Source organism: Sander lucioperca, chromosome 12 (assembly GCF_008315115.2).
Source record: "Sander lucioperca isolate FBNREF2018 chromosome 12, SLUC_FBN_1.2, whole genome shotgun sequence".
Taxonomy (NCBI): Eukaryota; Metazoa; Chordata; class Actinopteri; order Perciformes; family Percidae; genus Sander; species Sander lucioperca.
In genome coordinates, this window is record NC_050184.1 from 3,422,292 (window position 1) to 3,439,392 (window position 17,101).

Consider the following 17,101-nt stretch of genomic DNA (forward strand, 5'->3'; position numbering starts at 1 on the left):
ATATATATATATATATATATATATATATATATATATATTTTTTTTTTTTTTTTTTTAAATCCAGAAATGCGTAACAAAACATAAATATAAATACCGATAGTTTGGAAAATGCCTAGTATCGGCCCATCGATATATCGGTCGGACTCTACTTTCCTGTATTGACGGCGCTGTGTCAGCGCTGCAATATGGTCTAGCTACACCTCCCATATATTCTGGGATATTTCTTTAAACCAATCACAACCGTCCTGGGCGGCTCTGAGCCCCGGTGGCGGAGATAGTGTGCCGGATGTCAGGCTTTTTTTCCACAGCGATGTACATCTGTTGAGCCAGACTAACATTTAATCACAAGGTGTTTCCCGTTAATTTGGTTGGAAAAGAACAATGTAAACCAGACCTTTTTACACATGAAGAGAACTTAACTCTTTTTCTTCTGCAGAAAAAGGCAAGCAAGCTGAAGAAGACATCAAGCTTTGAAGACACAGATACAGACCAAGAGAGTGCAAGTAGCACCTCCCGTGCCCCCTTGCACCACAGCAAGTATGCCACACACACATGCACACTCACACATGCACACACACACACACACACACACACACACACCTCTAGTACAGTATGTTATACAGACATATGAGTGTGTTGTCGTCTCCTAAAGACCTGATGTTAACCGGAAAGTACAGTATGTCGTCATCAGCTTTGATGTAAATTATTGCACTTATTCATATTATCATATGAATATCATGGAGATGTTCATAGCTACATTTCAGGATTGCAATGCAACAAAAACAAACTGTTTTGTTGTGTGTATATAAGCATAAAGTCATACTTTCTTATGTTATCTGTCTGCTTAATTCCCCTACATGTGTTTACTCCATTGAGCTTTGAGCTTTGTTGGCCTTACAGAAAGAAGAAGACCATGAAGTTATCCAGGGCTCTGTCTGATCTGGTCAAATACACATGCTCTGTGGGTCTCTATGACATCGAGGCACAAGGTGAGCAGTCCTGTTCACTCAGCACAGTTAGCTTTGCTCAAACTACTGCTAACCTGATGCTAACTGCACTAGGGTGGACAGAGCACTATGGTAACTTTTAATTAAGAGTGATTATTTGATTAAGGTAGAGCCAGCCCTTTAATATTGCAGATAAAATATAGGCGTGTCACGATTTTGAATTTGAAAATGGATCGAAATGAGCTTTTGATTTTGACAATCAAAAGCAGGATCTGTGGTTCCCCCAGTTGTTGTTTTTTTGCTATCCTCCCCCACATACTTGTGCACGTCCGAAGGAAAACATTAATCGTACCTTTGAATTGGTATATTTTGTCTATCAGCAATTTGGGAAGCCACTGTGAGGTAATTTTGCCACCGGTTAATAAACCAGTGACATCACCGGTGATACCGATTACACCGCAAACGCACCACAGCTAAGCATCTCCGACTCTCCGTTTAAGCGTTTACCCAGAAGCACTGCTCATTTCCCTTCGGCGCCAATGTTAACTCTATATATAAATATGATGCTAACCAATTGGGCGGTTCAGACCGTAGCTCCGCACTCAGCTCACAATCTAGTTTCTGGTCTATTTTATCCTCGAGACGCGAGTGAATCTGGCAAGAAAACACACTGCTAATCTATTACAGACAATATAAATATATTATGATATAAATGATTGGTTTCTGCACTTTTGCTTTTTGCTTTGACACCAAATCCTCCGCCATCATCCTGTCGGTCTCGTCAGGTGATGAGTTAAATCCGACTCCTGCTTCTCTGCTGCTGAACGGATCGGAGCAGACACTGTCACATGGGCGCTGATACGCCAAAATGAACTAAATGGGTGTAATTTAAATTTTTTTAAAAGCTAAACCGCGCGGGGAATGTGTAATGTAATCTGTATGGCCGATCAAGTAACGGCGACTACCACAGCAAGCAGTTTAAATCTTCATAACTTGGTGTCAGCTCAACCCTACTTGATATAACATTTGAAGTTAATTGGAGTTTGTGAGCCTGATGAAGAAAACTAAGATGTCTTTGTGTTGCACCTGGCAGACAAATGCAGCTGGCAGGTGTCGTCGCTCAGTGAGACCAAAGCCCACCAGGTGATGCAGCAGAAAGCTACGGCCTTCATCCAGTTCAACCAGCGACAGCTCTCCCGCATCTACCCGTCCTCTTACCGCGTGGACTCGTCCAACTTCAACCCCCAGCCCTTCTGGAGCGCCGGCTGCCAGCTTGGTAAGAACTTGACCCAACCCACCGTGTGCTTCATGATCATTGTATTCAGAGTAGGGCCGGACAATATATCTATATTACATCATCATCGATATATGAGGCTAGATATAGTCTTAGACATAGACATTTTGGATGTCTTCATTTCTTAAGTGTTGTCTTTTCCTGGTTTTAAAGGCTGCATTACAGTAAAGTGATGTTGTTTTCTGAACTTACCAGACTGTTCTAGCTGTTCTTTTATTTGCCTTTACCAACTTAGTCATTGTTTTCACATTATTGGTGATTATTTATCAAAACTCTCATTGTGTTAATATGTTGTGAAAGCACCAATAATCATCTCTACAATATTTTGCCGCAATATCGACATCGATGTATTTGGTCACAAATGTCGTGATATTTGATTTTTTTTTCCCATATCGCCCAGCTCTCCTTCAAAGTGGTCAGACATGATCCATGCTGCTGCTGCTATTATTAATTCTGCCATTTTGCCCACACTGAACACTCGTTTTCTGTCGATCAGCTGCTGCATTAGCCAGCACAGCACATTAAAGTGAAACATCCTGCCTGCTGACAATAATGAGGTTAACTGCTTTGATTTCAGTTGCACTCAACTACCAGTCGGAGGGCCGGGTCCTCCAGCTCAACAGAGCCAAATTTTACAGCAATGGCAACTGTGGCTACATCCTCAAGCCTGCCTGCATGTGTGAAGGTCAGTATATAGGAAATTATTCATTACTCGGGCTGGGTACTGAACTCAATACTTTTTAGGCACAGACCAAATTGCCTCCATAGTATTGTGTATTTAAAAAAATTCCTCGTCATTCAGTACCCTGTGTCAATACCTAAGGAGTAAATCTCATCAGCCTCAGTGAGCCAATAAGCATGCAGCATGCTTCTACCAAGATCTAATAATGTCTGTAATTGGCTGTCTAATGTTACACGTTGCAGAGGCACGCAGGAAAAACTCCATAATATAATATAATTTTAGTAGGAAATATAGAGTGCATTTTTAAAGTAGACCTCAGGAATACTTCTTGTAATTCCAGTTTTGCACTGTCAGGCATGTAATCCATTATGTTTAGTGATGCTGCTTATGTTGGTTACGTGTGAGCATTACACTCTTTTTAGAAGATATCAATATTGTCTTATTAGAAGCATAGTTGGGATTTCCGACACAACTTATATTCTCAAGGTGCATTGAGCCAGGAAGAACCTCTTCAATATTGTCTTATAAATTATTAATAATGTTGTAATATTGATTTCAGGTATAAGGTATGCTGTAATAAGTTTTTGTTTTTGCAATTTGCAGCTAATGGAATTTGCAACCTCCATTATTATTTAAAAGAGCTGTCAAAATGTATTTCATTGATTATTTTTTGTGTTCTATTTATTTTAAATGTTGTTTCAAAGGCCTTTCTAAAAATTTGACATGGACTAGCTGATTACAGTGGTTATGATAAATATGGTTATTTTTGGAATTTCCAATTGAATTTTGTACGTGAAGGATCATAAATAAACAGTGGACTTCCTTTCTTCCCATTGCAGGTGCCTTTAACCCCAATCTGGAGGACCCGATGCCGGGCCAGATGAAGAAGCAGCTGGTGTTGAAGATCATCAGTGGACAACAGCTGCCCAAACCCAAAGACTCAATGCTAGGAGACCGAGGAGAGGTAGGACACACACATCTGTACAACTGGAGTGTCTTTTTAAAGGCAATTAAACATACACTATTAATGTAAACATGCCAAAAACTGAAATATATCGGGAGAAATATTATAATATATCCAGTTGTAATGTGTTGTAATAGTGTTGCTTGTAACTATTTTAGTTGTCTTGTAGTATGTGTTTGTGAAATATTTGCTGTTTTAAAGATCTCAAATACACTTTGATTGTTTAGTTGTTTTAGTAAAGAGTAAAGAATAATTAGGTTTATCACAGCAGTTAAAAAAGTACCACCACTGCTAAATTATTAAAGGCACTCTGCATTGTAGAAAGCCGTGATACAATTTAATTCCATCACTTGTCATCAGTGTTGGGGTAGTTACTCAAAAAAAGTAATAAATTACACATTACTAGTTACTTAAAAAGTAATGCCTTAATTTACTACATAACTCACTGCTGAAAGTAACTAGTTACACTACTAGTTACATTAATTTTGGATTACTCCATAACATCACCTGAGATCCACTATAACCTACTTGCCAAATAACAATATAAAGTTAAACCTCATGTATGCCCAGATCAACACAAACCCGTATTATAATGAGGACATACACAAGATCTCTCTTTTATGCTCTTTAATACCACAGAGCTGACAACAAAGTTGTGAACATCAGCACAACATCTGTCAAGAAGTACTGACAGTCGTCCACTCTTCAATATCTGTATTTTGCCCAGTATGTTTCGGAAAGAGGCAACATTTCCTCCACTATGTATGCTGCCACAAGCTTATTTATCTCTGCTTTGTTTACCTGCTGTTGAATACAGTCTTGGCTGATTGGCTGGTGTCAGCAACATGCTCTTCTCATCTGTGTCTCAGGGTCCGGGGGTCTTTAGCAACTAGCTTAGTTTGGATGTTGTGTTCGTGGCGGTGGAGAGGTGTTTGTGGTCTGGGTACCATTTACACTTTACAATCAAGTTTTTGTCCTTTCGCGCAAGTAATGGGCATATCTCCACCCCTCAAAAGACATCTTAAAGGACAATTCCGGCGCAAAATGAACCTAGGGGTTAATAACGGATGTGTACCCACTCTGTCGTTTTCTGGAACATGTTTTCATGCTAATTGATTGTGTCTGTAGCTTGAACGAAGCTAGCGCGGACAGCTGTGTAGCTTACAACGCTAGTATTTGGGGCACAGGGAAAGTAAAAATAAATCGCTATTTTGTACCACTAAAAACGCTCAAAATATCACCAAACTTAAATGGTAGTATAATGAGGGTCCCTACATGTTAACCGAAGCATTGAGAACTTTGTAAGTGTACAGACAGTTTATTGAACGAAGAGCTGCGGGAGCTCCGTGAAAGGGCTACGAGAGAGAGAGAGAGCTCTGCCGCAATAGAGCCTCGTACTTCGGGAAACCAGTCATGACTTACAGCTGGCAGCTGTAGCTGCGGACATTGTGAAGCTATGGCCACCGAACAGGAGTGTCTGTGTTGCACGGAGTGGGACCTGTTGCGTCGCAACACCCAAGAGATGCAGTGTTTTGTACAGTCTGAAGATTTCCCCTCTCTGATAAACAGGGCTGTACTTTAAACTTTTTTCCATGTCCCGAAAATAAATTGGAGATGGCGACCCAGACCGGAGAGAACAGATAGACAGTTAACCAATTATGTTTTACATCGGTGCGATTATTTCAGATATATTGAGCAAATTGCTTTTGATTTTAGTTTAGTTTCGCCAGCTGTAAGTCATGACTGGTTTCCCGAAGTACGAGGCTGTGTTGCGGCAGAGCTCTCTCTCTCTCGTAGCCCTTTCACGGAGCTCCCGCAGCTCTTTGTTCAATAAACTGTCTGTACACTTACAAAGTTCTCAATGCTTCGGTTAACATGTAGGGACCCTCATTATGCTACCGTTTAAGTTTGGTGATATTTTGAGCGTTTTTAGTGGTACAAAATAGCGATTTATTTTTACTTTCCCTGTGCCCCAAATACTAGCGTTGTAAGCTACACAGCTGTCCGCGCTAGCTTCGTTCAAGCTACAAACACAATCAATTAGCATGAAAACATGTTCCAGAGAACGACAGAGTGGGTACACATCCGTTATTAACCCCTAGGTTTGTTTTGCACCGGAATTGTCCTTTAAGCGGTGGCTTTGCTATTTTTGTATCGTATCGTAAGAATCACGGTGTTATGCAAACACGAAAACAGACGTTTGATTTGTTATTCCCTCCTCACGTAAGGCAGATAATTGAAGAACCAGTAACGAGATAGTTATTTAATAGTTATTAAAGTAACTGTAATGTGGATACACATACTGCGCATGCGTTGACAATTTGTTTGTACGCTGCTTACCCCTCTCTAAAAAGTTACTCTTCTTCAGTTCACACTGTATGCTTCAGAACACACTTTTTTATCCTGGTCTCTTATAAGTCCACCTTTAATCCGGTTCACCTATTTTAATAATTGGACGCCTGAATCACTGCCAAAAGCCGTATTTTATTCTTGCTACTGCTGCAGTGGCTAGGAGGCTACCGGCGGTCTGTTTTTAGCACTGGAAGCTAACAACCATAGCTAGCTGGATCCACTGGAAACCAAGCAAAGCCTAGCCCAAAACCTGAAGCATCATCTCCGCAGCAGGTACACTACATCCCACTACAACAATGCCTGCTGTGACCTGCGATGACAGCGAGCTTCTCAGAAAGGCAAATAAAGAGATCTCCGGCCTTAAAGAAGACATCTGTTGGCTCTCGGACGAGCTCCAGACGAAGAACTCCCTGCTGAGCAGTTTCTCTACCCGTCTCCCAGTCCTGACCTGCTTCGTAGTGGCCGAGCACTCCAAAAAGCAGCCTAACTCAACCCTCACTGCAATCATCAAACCTCCACTTATTAAAGAATAATGTATGGAATTAAAAAGTCTCTTGTTCTGCTTTATTGATCCATTCTGCATTTTTTAAATGCCAATGGTCAGTCAGAGAGAGTTTTAGGAGTGCAATGATAAATCAGGGGAATTGTCTTTTAATACGTTCTCTAGGGAAAGCAATAAAGTGGGGTTTTACTAAGGGCTTCGTGTAGGAACATAGCAGTGTGTCAAGTTCACACCTTCACTGAATGGGGAATCAGATAAAAAACTGCCAAACCACCGGGATATATTGTGGTCATTGAAGGTCTTGGAGCAAGTGGTTAGTACAAGGCGATAACTTAATGCTGTGTAACGTCTTTCTGTCAGATCATTGATCCCTTCGTGGAGGTGGAGATCATCGGCCTGCCAGTGGACTGCTGCAAGGAGCAGACCAGAGTGGTGGATGATAACGGTGAGTTGATGGAGAGGTGAATTACTCAGGCTCATCTGTCTTCATAAACGTCAGATACTTTGTGATCTAGTCTGCCTGTTGCCATAAAAATGCCCTGTATTGATTTAGTAATAGTGACTAAATCCCTAATGCAGAGAAAATAAACAATTTATTTCATTTATTATGTTCATGACAAATAATTTTTGCTTGCAAGTCTACATTAATCTAGTGTTAACCCAAGGCTGGTGTGCTTTAGGGCTGCTTCCATAATACCAGCCAATGCATGACTCAACTAAAAGTGAAAGCAGTACAATTTCTCTGGCGGGCCAGCCACGTAATCCAGGTTTCTCATAATAGAGTTTGACCTTAATCAGGCTACAATCCTTTCAACATAATTACATTATCCACCCAAAACAAAGCTATTTATGGAACAATTTTTAAGTGGTTGGAATGTGTTTTATACTGTACAAGAATAAAAGTGAATGAGGCCTGGTATGTCCAGCTGTGCTGACTACATGCAAATACCAGCAGCAGTTACAGTGAGGAGGATGGGGGGAGATATAAACAGGCTTTTTTTATATCTTAGATTTTTTTTTCCTCCTTGCAACCATAAAGGTATATGTTGTACAGATAAGGTATAATCTAATTTCTCATGCCCACTTTAAAAGTTCAGAGATGTGAGGGCCTGCTAGCCAGGTGAGACCATCCACTCAGCATCTATGACATAGAGAAATTGCACTCAACTTTTGGCTATCAGAAAAAAATCTGTATTTAAATTTCTCAGTCAGAGGTTAAACAGGCTTGAACCTTTCAGTCCAAGACGGCAGCACTACACTGTTTCTCAGCCTAGTGTCAAGTTACTCTTAAAACTGTGGAATTTTAGAGCAAAATCTATTCATTTCCGTGGAATCACTGGCCAGTGTTGGCTATAGATACTTGTTCTTGCCGACTACTGACTGCTTTCTGTGAACTGAGCTGTCCTTGGTTTTTTCATGTGGAGAGCTGTGGTTTGTTGTGGTTTACCTTTGACATGTGATTAATGTATGTATGTGCTGGTTAGAGCAATGCATCGTGTGTGTGTGTGTGTGTGTGTGTGTGTGTGTGTGTGTGTGTGTGTGTGTGCGCTGTCTGTATAGGTTCAGATCCATAATTGATGAGCTCAGCACGAAGAGACGTACACAGGCAGCACCTCTCAGTCTGCACGCACACACACTGAATAATTGATGAGTGCTGAGCTTGTTCTTTGACTGTCCTGGACCGTCCACTCTCTCTCCTCTGTCTCTATCACTCATTCGCTCCCCCTGTATTTATCTGCCTAACTTCTCCTCTTTTCTTGTTCTTTGTCACACTCTTTGTCCTGCCGTCTCTCTTCATTTTTCTTGCTCTTCGTCTGTCCTCCCTCTGCTCACCACACCGCTACACCCATCCCTGCCCCGATCCCCCTCCTCCCGCCCCTGCCTCTCTCCGGACGGTCCCGCAGGGTTCAACCCGATGTGGGAGGAGACTCTAGTGTTCACGGTCCACATGCCAGAGCTCGCCCTGGTGCGTTTCCTCGTGTGGGATCATGACCCCATCGGCCAGGACTTCATCGGCCAGCGCACCATCGCCTTCAACAGCATGGTTCCAGGTAAGTTATGGTGAAGCACCTGCTTTTAGAGGGAACTGATGGCTACCCTCACCCTCATCTTCCACAGATCATGTCACCTCTAAAAGCATTCGTTTTGCATTGCGTCTCTAATGTTCCAGAAGTTAGAGGGTGAGGTGGAGGTGGATTTAAAGACAGGCATGGAACATTGTTGCCATTCTTTAATATGATTTAAATGATGCAGCCTGATCTGATAGATTCATTTAAAAAAATATTAGTGCTACATTGGCCAAATATAAGAAATGGTTCTGAGTCCGGTACTGTTAGGCTCATTAATTTACATGTTGCATAGCAAATGCATAATTCATACTAAAGATTTCCTAATCCAATTCTCAAGATCATTGGACAGGTTACATTAACTTGAATATGCTCTATACAGCTGTGTCATATAGGTTGATATAAGTATTATCTCTGGCTCATATTGGCAGATATCCAATATTAAATGACTGAACAAAACTTTATCTTTACCGGGCCCACCAAATCCCATACCGATCAAACGCAGTGAGATAGCTCACTGGCAATGTCTGTCTTTATTTGTAGCTCAGACACTGGAGAATTATTAGCCTGAACTAAGAGGAGAAGCCACACGACAGTGGAATGTACAGGCTTTACAAGCAGCCAAGTGTCCAATCCACACAGACTCGGACTTTCGCAACTAAAACATTCTTTGGATGCCAACTGCTTTTATTTTTAAATTAATCGAGGCATGTTTATGTATAGCTAGAGATTATTATTATTATTTTTTTTTTTTTTTTATTATTAATATTTTTGACAGACAGTACAACCTATGTCACTATCACAACTAACAAGACATCGATATCATCCACTGTCCCGTTTTATGAATACAGAAAAAAAATAAATAAATAAATAAAATAAAATAAATAAAAAAAAAAAAAAAAAAAGGTAACAAAACAAACAACCTCATATGCCTTACATTACATTACATTATTCTACCAGTCAAACGCTATATTGGATTGGATCAGATTGTTATATTCAGACAGACAACCCATCTATTGCCATCAGGAAGGAGCCCCAAACCTGATTAAAGATATCCTCTCTCCCCATTACTCTGTAAGTGACTCGCTCATATGTAGCCATTCTTGTCATTTGTTCAGCCCATTGTCTAAAACAACACAGAGTAGATGACTTCCAGTGCCTCAGAATAATTCTACATCCTGTTGTAGTAGCTAGACGTATCCATAATCTTTGTCTTCCGGTCAGAGTGTTATTGTCTGGCAGCAGACCCAGAATACACAGAGCTGGGGTCTTGGTGAGTTGTAGTCCGAATATATCATTCAAGAGGGTAACAACCCCATCCCACAAATGTGCATTTTTTTCACAAGAATACAACATGTGTACCAGAGTACCCACTTCCTTCTCACACCTCCAACATATGTTACTGTCCTTAAGTTTTAGTTTGGCCATTTTACTGGGGGTCCAGTGGTTTCTGTTAAGTAATTTGTACTGAATAAACTGAGATTGAGCTTCACGAGAACAGTTATGCCAGGATGCAACCAACTTCATCCATCTATCGGCAGAGATCTGTTCGCCCACATCTTTCTCCCAGCACAGTCTCAACCCTTCAATGTGGGGTGGACGAGCCTCCCTGAAAATCTCATAGAATTTAGAAGCTCCACATTTTTTATGTTTAGTTACCTGGACTAGCTAGAGATTATTATTTTGATTTTGATTTACATTCCAGAGAAAGTTGTTCTTAATGCAGCATTTTACAGCTAGGAGACAAGACTAAGTTGGAGGTCTCATTAGGATTAATGGAAACGGAGAGCTAAGGGTCATCTGCGTATAGACTGCTGCACTCGGCTAAGTATCAAGCCTCGAGGGACACCATACCTTAAAGTATTAAGATTACCTGTTATCTAGTGGGTTGTTTGTTAGCAACTTGTATGTTGTCTATGTTATAGACATTAAACATCAACAATAGAATGTTTGTTTCACTGCTGATTGATACAACATGTATTTATCTGTAAACCTTTCTATCTGCTCTGTTATGTTTGACTCACTGATATTGTGGTCCATTTGATGTGTGTGTGTTTCTGCATGCGTGCAGGTTATCGCCATGTGTACTTGGAAGGTATGGAGGAGGCTTCCATCTTTGTTCATGTAGCTGTGAATGACATCACTGGTAAGGTAGGTACCACTGAGGAAGCTACCTGAAAACATGTGAAAAATGTGTTACCTCTTAACGTTACAGTGGCGGGCGCTGACGACATTTTGTCTTTCAGAGGCTGTAGAGGGCTCAGGTTTAAAGTTAGAATGAGGATATTGGTAATATACAGTATGAAACTAGAAGATGTAAGGATGGTACGCTCCACAGTTAGGCTAAATTTTGGAGAGGGAAAAACTGGCATGGCCATTTTCAAAGGGGTCCCTTGACCTCTCACGCAAAGATATCTGAATGACAATGGATTATGTGGGTACCACAAGTCTCCCACTTTCCCATGCAGTTTGGGGCAAAAACCATGCAGTATTTCTCATGCAGTACAAATATAATTTCCGCCTACTCTAAAACGGTGTATTTGAATATTTCTGCTTACTTGGGTCCCTAAACACTCTTGGAGTTGCATAAATTGGGTACGACTGGAAAGCTGAGACTCTTATGGATTGAATGAACCCCCTTGTATTCATGTGTATGTTAGTCCCCATAGTAGCCATTGTAGTGTGTAACCTTTTGAAACTTGAACTCACTTCGTAAAATGACCTGTTGTAGGATAATCACAACTTAATGAAACGTTACAACCACAAACTACAGACCGAGCGTCTTAGGTATATTGACAATAAGGGGGTTTTCTGAGCAGTTTCCAAAATGGAAGTGCTCGCCATCCGATCACCGAAAAATGCAGTTCTTACAGAAATCTCCAAATGTCGAAGGTTTTTGATACCAAATTACAGCATGGATTTTTCTGTAGTGTTCCTCAATGTCTTAGTGTCTTAATGTGGTATTTCAGAGGAAGTTAACCATTTTTGTAAATTCTCGAGTGGTAAAAATAAGATTACATTTATCACCAAATCTGTGTAACAAATGGTATCAACCCAAAACTTGCTGCAGCAATGTTTTGTGGGACATTTTTTACAGTGTAAAAAAGTAACTTGTCAGTACTCTCTGGTGGACAACCTTTGTAATGGAGACACTGTTTCTAAATTACCTCAAACAAATCTTTGGAATTTCAATATTTCTGCAAGTATCCAAAAATGGCTGATGTATCGGCCCGGCGGATTTATTGATGGCTTCTAGTGTCAATAAATGTTCAAGCATAAGATGATCAGCACTGTGCAGGTATTCTCAATCAGAGGAAGGCTTGGAAACAACATGGACTGTATCAAGTATCTAAAAATAATTCTGAATGGTTCAGGAAGCAAAAAAAACTAAAGAAACTAGATGATCAACTGTGTGATCTGTTTGATTTGTTCACTGATGGCTGCAGGGCTTTCTATTAGTGAACCGGCAGGACTGATGGTAATCATGTGTTTTCTACACATCTTTTTCCTGTGACGGAAGAAGTTCTTGTTAAATGTCTAAGTGCAACCAGCCGTACAAAAGTTTTAAATTCAATCTAAAATTGGAAGTTTATATGTTTAAGTCAGAAACTGAACTCGGAAATCGGTACTTGAAAGTTTGTAATACGTAGTGTTGTGGGCACACTTCAGTCAGCACAAAAAAAAAAAAAAGAAAAGTTTGATACCTAGCCCTATGACTGCTTTTTATGGCAATATTCTTGAAAAAAAACAACAACAAAGAAATAAAAAAGAATGGAAATATTAAGGTCAGACATTGTTGTTGATTAACTTTAAACCCAAAGGGAAATCGATGTGCAGTGTAAGCACAAAATCAAAACATAGTACAAGACAAAGCCCACACATGGTAACACCCAACACTAGTTACAGCATACAGTATATGGTTTAATAGAGTTATATGAAATTATAGGTTACTTCTGATGTGTTTCACCTATGGCCAAACTTATGTATATATGGTATACTCTAGTGTTTTTTCTAGTTTTCTGCCCCTTAGTTTTAATGAAAATTGAAATGTTAATGGTCCGGCATACAATGATATTTTAGACTATAGTTTGTTTCTAACTTTGTGTCAATAGTTGGTGTTTGTCCCTTTCGTGTGTCAATATGACAATGTCCCTGTGAACAAAGCCAGCTCCATACGGTAATAGTTTTCCCACTTTGACTGAACTTTGAACTTGACTGGCCTGCACAAAGCCTCCACTAACACCTTTGGGATGAACTGAAACGCTGACTGAGCATACATTTCAGCATAAACCATTGCTCAGCGGAATAGAAAATGTTGCTGTAGCAGATGTATTGACTGTGTGTATTATTACTGTTTTATCTGTCTCAAAATGTTATTCCTAGCTCATAAATAATGCAGTCGCTGCAATCACCACACAAACTTTGATTTTATTTCCCTTTGACTCTTTATTTTCAATGCACTCAGCTGTCTCCAACCATGCTGTAAATGACCGCTCTGTTGTTCACATTGTCCTTACTTTGAACTTCCTCTTTCTCAGCTGTTGCTGTGCGCCGCCTGTTGTGATTTCTCTCTTGCCCCCCCACTGCAGCCATTTTTTCTCTCTTTCATCCTCCCGCTTCTCTGATTTTCGCTCTCTTCCTGTGTCTGTTTGTGATTTCAGTGGACCCCTCTATTTCCAAACGCTCCATTTAGAGGCAGAACATTTTTAGGAACCTTGAAGCTTCCACTCAAAATTCAGGTGTAGTGAGACCCAGTCGGCATCTTGCATGAGTATCCCCCCCCCCCTCCCTTACACACAGACACACATACAGCCCCCTCTTGTCGGCCAACTATGCAAGCCTAAAATACTGCAAGTCCAACTCATGCCTCACATGAGTTATGAAGGCTTGATGTGCCTGCATTTTCATTGATGTCCCCTGCCCCTGCCCCCCAAGTAGATCCAAAGTCACCAACCTACAAAGAGTTGGATAGAGGAGAGGGAGATGTGAGTCAGGAAATTTGCCAGGCTGCAGTGACTCTTTGTTACTCTCTGGTGTTTTTTTGGCTGAGAGCATTTTGTCCTCTCGACTCAGGAGTTTTTTCAGTGTGCTGCACTGCAGGGGTATTCAGTTCCAGTGCCTTTGAGGACATGTATTATTCTTGTTATCTCTTCCCTTGTTTTTTTAATCCTTTTGTCTGCTACTTCTTTTCTCTTCCCTAGGAAAACACTGCGTACTAGAGACACTTTTCTTGACAGTGGTGTATTGTCAGATGACTGAGTTACTTTTTTAGTTTCTTTCCTATACTGTACATCATTTTTTTATTTTATCATAGCATTTCAGCATATCAGGGCAGTGTCTCATGAAAGTTGAAGGGAACAGTCTGACCTTTTAGAAAATATGCATTTGCTGTGTTACCCACACTATAGACTCCCCAGGCATTATTCCAATTTAGATTATGGGTTTATATCGCAACGGCACCCACAGGCTTTTAGTCCAGTTCTTTTGTTCTTTTGTAGTCATTAGCTCATTGCATAATGGTGTGTGTCTAACATTTGCTGCATTATAATCAAATTATTATTCTTAAAGCATACTACTGTATGTTGCTAAGCTACACCCCTTGAGTATACCTGCCCACAGACACTGTAGCTGGAGATGTAGCACTGGTTGGATGATGGTAACTTGTTAGGAAATAGCTCAGAATCTATAATTTATCTCAAGCAGCGTGGCTCTACATATAGAGACCCATCAGTATGTTGGTCCAAAACATAAATCCAGACTCAAATATCTTGGCAATGATTGGATGGGTTGCTCTAAACATTGGTAACAGTATTCACTGGAGCTGTTGGAATATGTATTTGGGGATGTTGGAACACCCTCCAGTTTTAGCTAGGCTAAACATGCCTTGTATCTCACTACTAGATAAACAGTGGTAAAACAACAATACCTAACTTTCCATCTTGGATAGACAAGTCTTTTTCCCATAATGTTGGACTTCTGTTTTTAAGGTGAAAGGTGTTGCAGGCCAAAGGCACCTCAGGCAGCAGCACATAATATACTGAGTCTCCTGATGGTTTAATATTCGCCATGTTCAGTTTAGCCTACATTTCCCTTTTTTCCCAAATACTACTTTTCTTTATAATCTTGTCTTTTTGTCTGTACTGTTGCTTTCAAGTTGATCGTTTTCAAGTAAGCAATTCACCACAATGGTCTTCAACAGTCAGACTATTTGGATCTACTTCTTTCACATTGTTTGACACATTTGATAACACATAATGGCAAAGGTCTTATGTAATATAATATGATGCCTTGTTCCACTAAAGGTCCAATGCCATTTACCAGATTGTCTGTCAATGTGAGTTTCACAATCACTGATGTCATTGTCTGAATGTCCTCATCACTGTCATCCTTTTTGCCCCAGTCTTCGTGATGTTTGATCATTACCATACAGCACCTAAAGGCACAGCAAACAAACAAAAAAGTGAAGCAAATAAACAGTTTGAAGGCCAGCTTTAATACTGCTATTTTTTATAAAATATAATAATTTGTTATGCACAAAAAATGTTAGTAGGAATCTGGATTTTTCTCCATCTTAAAGCCACTATTTTCAGAAATTCGATGTGATTATAGCATCATAATTATTCTGTTGGCCTAGGTTTTTTATGTGAAAATTAGTCACTTTTAACCCATTACTGCTGTTGTAGTTGTCAAAACCGTTGTGGTTCTACCACTAAGGAGCACCAGAATGGGGAATTTTCAATGCCTAGACACAGTGGTCATTGTAGTCACTGTATTTAGTTGTAGATGCAAACAGAGCCTGAGCTGCTCTTTGTGTGTTTAACTTTGACAGGTAGCTTCAAGCATGTGTTGCTTTACTAATCATTTACTAATGGGAATACAGTTGCTGTATACAGATAAGAAGTTGCTAAAAATGACAGACTAACATTTTGAATCCAAGTGGAATTCAAAGCTAGGCCGCATGGATTACAGCTCAATGACCATATTAAAGAGTGTGCTATTACAGGAAATGTCTTAGGTAAATGGATAATGGTTTGAAAGCATGCTCACTGTTCAAAAACTGCACATATATAATTGCAATAATGCAGTGTGGACTAGTGCCACATGCATTATGGCAAACATTGTTCTTGTTTGAACTCTGTAATTTATTCATTTTGGTTTAAGATTCATTGTGTGGTTGACGACGATGTTTTGTTGTGTTTTTGTCAGGCCAGAGCAGCCAGCGGTATAAAAGGGCTGTTTCACAGAAACCCAAAGCAGTCTTCCCTAGACAGCCATGCTGCTGCGCAGCGCAGCCGTAAACACCCGTTCGGTGCCCACCTCCTGCGCCGCACTGCCAGCGCACCAACCAAAGGCCAGCCCAAAATCAAGGGCTTCCCAGAGAACGCCATCGACACCAAAGACTACAGCTCAGAGGGTGCTAGTGAAGAACGAGAGTCCGAGGACAGGGACAAGGCCTCTGCTGCCACCTCTCACCAGCCCACACCACCACAAAACCGCAACAGTGAATCACTGGCATCCCACCAAGCCAAGGGCCCCTGGGAGCGTCCTGACACTAATGGGGCTATTCACCCTGAGGAGGGTAAAGGTAAGAGCCCTCTTTTTGCTCAGAGAAGACCCACGACTGAGCCTCTGAAACGGGCCAGTCGGCTCCGCTTTCATGACCCATTGGACGCGAAGCCAGGGGTGTTTGCCCGTGTCGCACTTAATAGCTCGGGCAGGGTGGGGATGTCGTCAAACTGTATCACATGTGTGATCGGCTCCAAGGAGAGTCCAGAGGCTGAAAGAAAGGGTCAGGTTAATAAAAGGCAGGGATGCAAGTCCGAAATAGCAGATGAGGAGAGACAGGAGAGAAGTAACCCCACCTCCTCGACCAAGAACCAAGTTCAGCCAGAGCCTGTAGCTAAACCCCAGTCCCTTGCTGCCCAGACAGAGGCACAGCAGTCTCCTCCCCTCCCCGAGTCATGCGCGGAGGCCCAGATTCAGTGTTCACCCAAGGCTCTCCTCAAGTCTATCCCCTTCCCTAGATCCAAAGCCAGGCAAACTCTGGGTGCCCAGCACATCCGGCGTCAGCCTGACGCATCACAGAGGAATGCCCGATCCTGCAGCGTTCCCCGAAGACGTTCCCTCAACACTTTAAAACCAGCGCACAGCCTCACACCAGACTGCAGAACCAACCTCCATTGGCAGCTGGCAACAACCCCCAACTATGGCGCTGTTTGCAGCTCAACGTTTGCCCCGCTCACAAACGGCAATGCAAATGAAGGTCTGTCACTCAGTGACAGTAGCAGCTGTGA

The 17,101-nt window shown here is 41.2% G+C and overlaps 1 protein-coding gene across 10 annotated transcripts in view; it reads left to right on the plus strand.

Moving 5' to 3' along the window:
- The window catches only part of plch2a (phospholipase C, eta 2a), a 226,374-nt gene that overhangs the window by 203,088 nt on the left and 6,185 nt on the right, over positions 1-17,101 (plus strand). For all 10 annotated transcript variants that reach the window (XM_031311119.2, XM_031311141.2, XM_031311130.2 and 7 more), the window contains 9 exons: positions 437-537; positions 901-989; positions 2,041-2,223; positions 2,819-2,926; positions 3,763-3,887; positions 7,102-7,186; positions 8,646-8,792; positions 10,879-10,958; positions 16,014-16,392. In XM_031311119.2, coding sequence (XP_031166979.1) covers positions 437-537; positions 901-989; positions 2,041-2,223; positions 2,819-2,926; positions 3,763-3,887; positions 7,102-7,186; positions 8,646-8,792; positions 10,879-10,958; positions 16,014-16,392 — 1,297 coding nt within the window. The remainder of the gene's footprint in view (positions 1-436; positions 538-900; positions 990-2,040; positions 2,224-2,818; positions 2,927-3,762; positions 3,888-7,101; positions 7,187-8,645; positions 8,793-10,878; positions 10,959-16,013; positions 16,393-17,101) is intronic.